General features: G+C 31.8%; 1 protein-coding gene across 1 annotated transcript in view; it reads right to left on the bottom strand.

Annotated features, from left to right (window-relative positions):
- Positions 1-3102, bottom strand: part of LOC105617761 — a 12422-nt gene that overhangs the window by 4618 nt on the left and 4702 nt on the right. The window contains exons 6-9 of the mRNA XM_012199314.1: positions 2196-2544; positions 1130-1260; positions 813-1058; positions 182-437 (exon numbers count right to left, since the gene is read on the bottom strand). Coding sequence (XP_012054704.1) covers positions 182-437; positions 813-1058; positions 1130-1260; positions 2196-2544 — 982 coding nt within the window. The remainder of the gene's footprint in view (positions 1-181; positions 438-812; positions 1059-1129; positions 1261-2195; positions 2545-3102) is intronic.

Raw genomic sequence — 3102 nt, 5'->3', positions numbered from 1 at the left:
GTATATATATATATATATATATATATATATAAAATTATATATATATAATAATATATATATATAATTCACATTGATTCATATATTTAAGCATTAAAGATTTAGTTTCAACCGATGTAGGAACATTTCTTAGTTTTCTTTAGTTCGTATTGATTGTGTTAATATATGAAGTTATGACGCTTACGAAATATGCTCGCATGTCCTAAGAAGCCACCCACACAGGAATCCCCCAAGGCGGTGTGCTCATCGCTAAAAAACTCAAGCAACAAATTTTGACCCGAGGAGAATATCGTTCCTGTCGCGAATGCACCCTTGTCAAACGCAATATCCGTCAAGAGTTCCGCGCTTAGTGAATCACCATCGCGAGCGCGAAAATATTGCCCTGGGCAGGGAAACTGCGTTTGATCCAAATGTAGTCGGATTATGTAATTCGATTTTGCCTATAGATAAATTGGAATCAATTATTACACGGAAAGCATGATTTTGCTGAAGCATCTAAAAATTTAATTAAGTATAGATTTGAAAATAATTTTGTTAGACCATCAAAATAATTATGTAGAACGATTGATAAAATGTCAAAGCTTTGTAATATTGCTCATCGTGTTTGAAATTCTTAACTACTTTGGTAGTTCATCAAAATTATTTTCAGATCTGTATATCTAAATAATATCTAAGTTTTTAAACTTCAGCAAAATCGTTCTTTCGTAAATATCCAAAAAATCGAAAAAGAAAGAAGTATTATTTTTTTTCTTTAAATGAGTATAAAATTATTTAAGTTGCAAGAAAATAATATAAATAGTCCCCACGAGATTTACCTGTAGCAGCCAAAAGGAACGACCGGGACAAGCTTGAGTATTCGCCGCTAGTATTTTGTTCAAGGCTTTATCTCCAAAATTAATAATACAACCACACCGACATTGTACGCCAATCTGAGCCGTGACTTCCGGTCTTGCGGCCGCTAATGTCATTCCGTGTCGGCACTCCCATCCTTCGGTGTTCCATGCCTCTTGAAAATCGATCCTGCCGATGCCACCACAGGATTCCGTTTCGACCGCTCTTCCCTATTTCGAGCAAAGCGTCACTATTTGATTTGATTGCCACGCATTTTGCATCATCCATCTTTAAAACTCACCTGACAGAATTTCGCTCCGTATTTCGGGGGTGGCGTGTCACAAAATCGATATCGATTACGAACGCCACCTACGCAAGAGCTGCTGCAAGGGCTCCATGCGCTCCAAGGACCCCAACCAGCCGCGTCGTTTTCTACATTAATAATTGAAATGAGAAAGGAGGAAAATTTGTATAGGGTGTCTCAAAAGTTGAATACTTTATTATGTCTCAAAATAGTTTAAATAGCTTAAAAGGTTCTGAATTTGAATAAAACTCTATACTTGGCCGCAATTTTTTTAATTTAAATTTAAAATTTGATATTATCTGTCGAGAAATTTAATTTCTTATTTAGGCTATTTTTTAAATTATTTAGGCTATTTTTTTAATTTTAAATAAATTTAGGCTATTTTTTCTCAGTGTATAAAATTATAATTTTAAAAATTATAAGTTTATACACTGAGAAAAAAATAGCCTAAATTTAAATAAAAATTTATTTGAATACTGCCAACTAAACATTTACTTACAATAAATATTTACTTAATAAAAAGAAGTGATTGTTAAATTAAATTAATGTTTTTTATACCAAATAAATATATTTTTACGTTTAATAAATATTTAGTTGATACTATCCAAATAAAAATTAATTGAAATTTTTTTTTCTCAGTGTATTTATAATATTTATAGCTTAAAGAAAACAGAAGTAAGCCATTTATAATTTATTTAATCTTTTAGTAAATACTGAATAGAATATTCAAAAAATAAATCAAATCTCAAAGTATAATAATAAAGCACAACAATATCAATATATTAAATTGAATTAACTTACCTCTTAATTAAATCATCGTTATAATTATACATCGATATAATTATACATTAAATTAATTGTTTTATTTAAAGTTTAATTTTACTTCTCTAAAAATTTCTCTAAATCAGACGTTTCATCTATTTTAATTTATCAAACGGTGAGCAATCGAGACTCGTTAAGAGGATAAAATCTACGTGTAGCAATCTCTCGAGGTGAATTACGAGGCTGAAAATCTGTTGGAGGGGGGGAAGTGAAGACACCCGGCTTTTAAGCATTTACTCACCCAGCAGTGGGAAGGTTGGTATACACGCGAGCTTCACTTCCGCCATCGCGCCAGTGATCGCCTGGCTCACATAAACGAAACAGTATTCGATGAACTTTTCAGTGAAGAGATCGCAGTCGAAGTTCAGCGAATGCTTGCCTGGCGCTGCCTTTAATTCCGCCACGTAGTGCAAGGCGGACGGCGGCGCTAAAGAACTCACATCCGCCCGAAGACGTCCGTAGACGCGCACACGATCACCTTGAAGACGACATGTGGGATATTGAAAGAGAACCGATATGCCTGTTGTTCCCTCGCAGGGATAGATTGATTTCGCGTGGACATTGAAGCTAAACTCGGTGGACCATTCCACCTGCAAATGAAAAAAAATACAACGTATATAAAATATTGTTAAATAAAAAAACTTGCATGTAATTAAATAATTAATTTTTCATGAAAGATTTTTTATCTCAACATTGCTGAAATATTATACTTTACAACAATTACCTTATAAATTATTATCCTTGATAAAAATTTTTTCCACAATTTTTATATGAATTGGAATATTTTTCAGAAATACTGAGAAAGTTTATATTTTTCTTAAAATTTTTTATATACAAACTCTGAAATATTTTATTTCTAAGGTTTCATACATTCTATAATAAAAAAGAATACCTTAAATTTTTTTCAAATTTTATAAGAGTTTATCAGAAATTATAAAATGAGAGAAATCTTGGAATATTTTAGAATATACACATATGAAAAATTCTAGAAAAAAATGTAGATGTTCTCAAAATATATAATTTAAATGTGTATATAAATATGTATATATAAATATATGTATGGAGGAAAGCCCCCTATTATGAGATAGGCGCCTAATCTGAGATAGCGGCGTTTCTGCTAAACTACTGTACAACTTTTGCTTCCGCCG

This window comes from Atta cephalotes, assembly GCF_000143395.1.
Source record: "Atta cephalotes unplaced genomic scaffold scaffold00014, whole genome shotgun sequence".
Classification (NCBI taxonomy): domain Eukaryota; kingdom Metazoa; phylum Arthropoda; class Insecta; order Hymenoptera; family Formicidae; genus Atta; species Atta cephalotes.
This window is presented reverse-complemented; position numbering and strand designations above follow the sequence as displayed.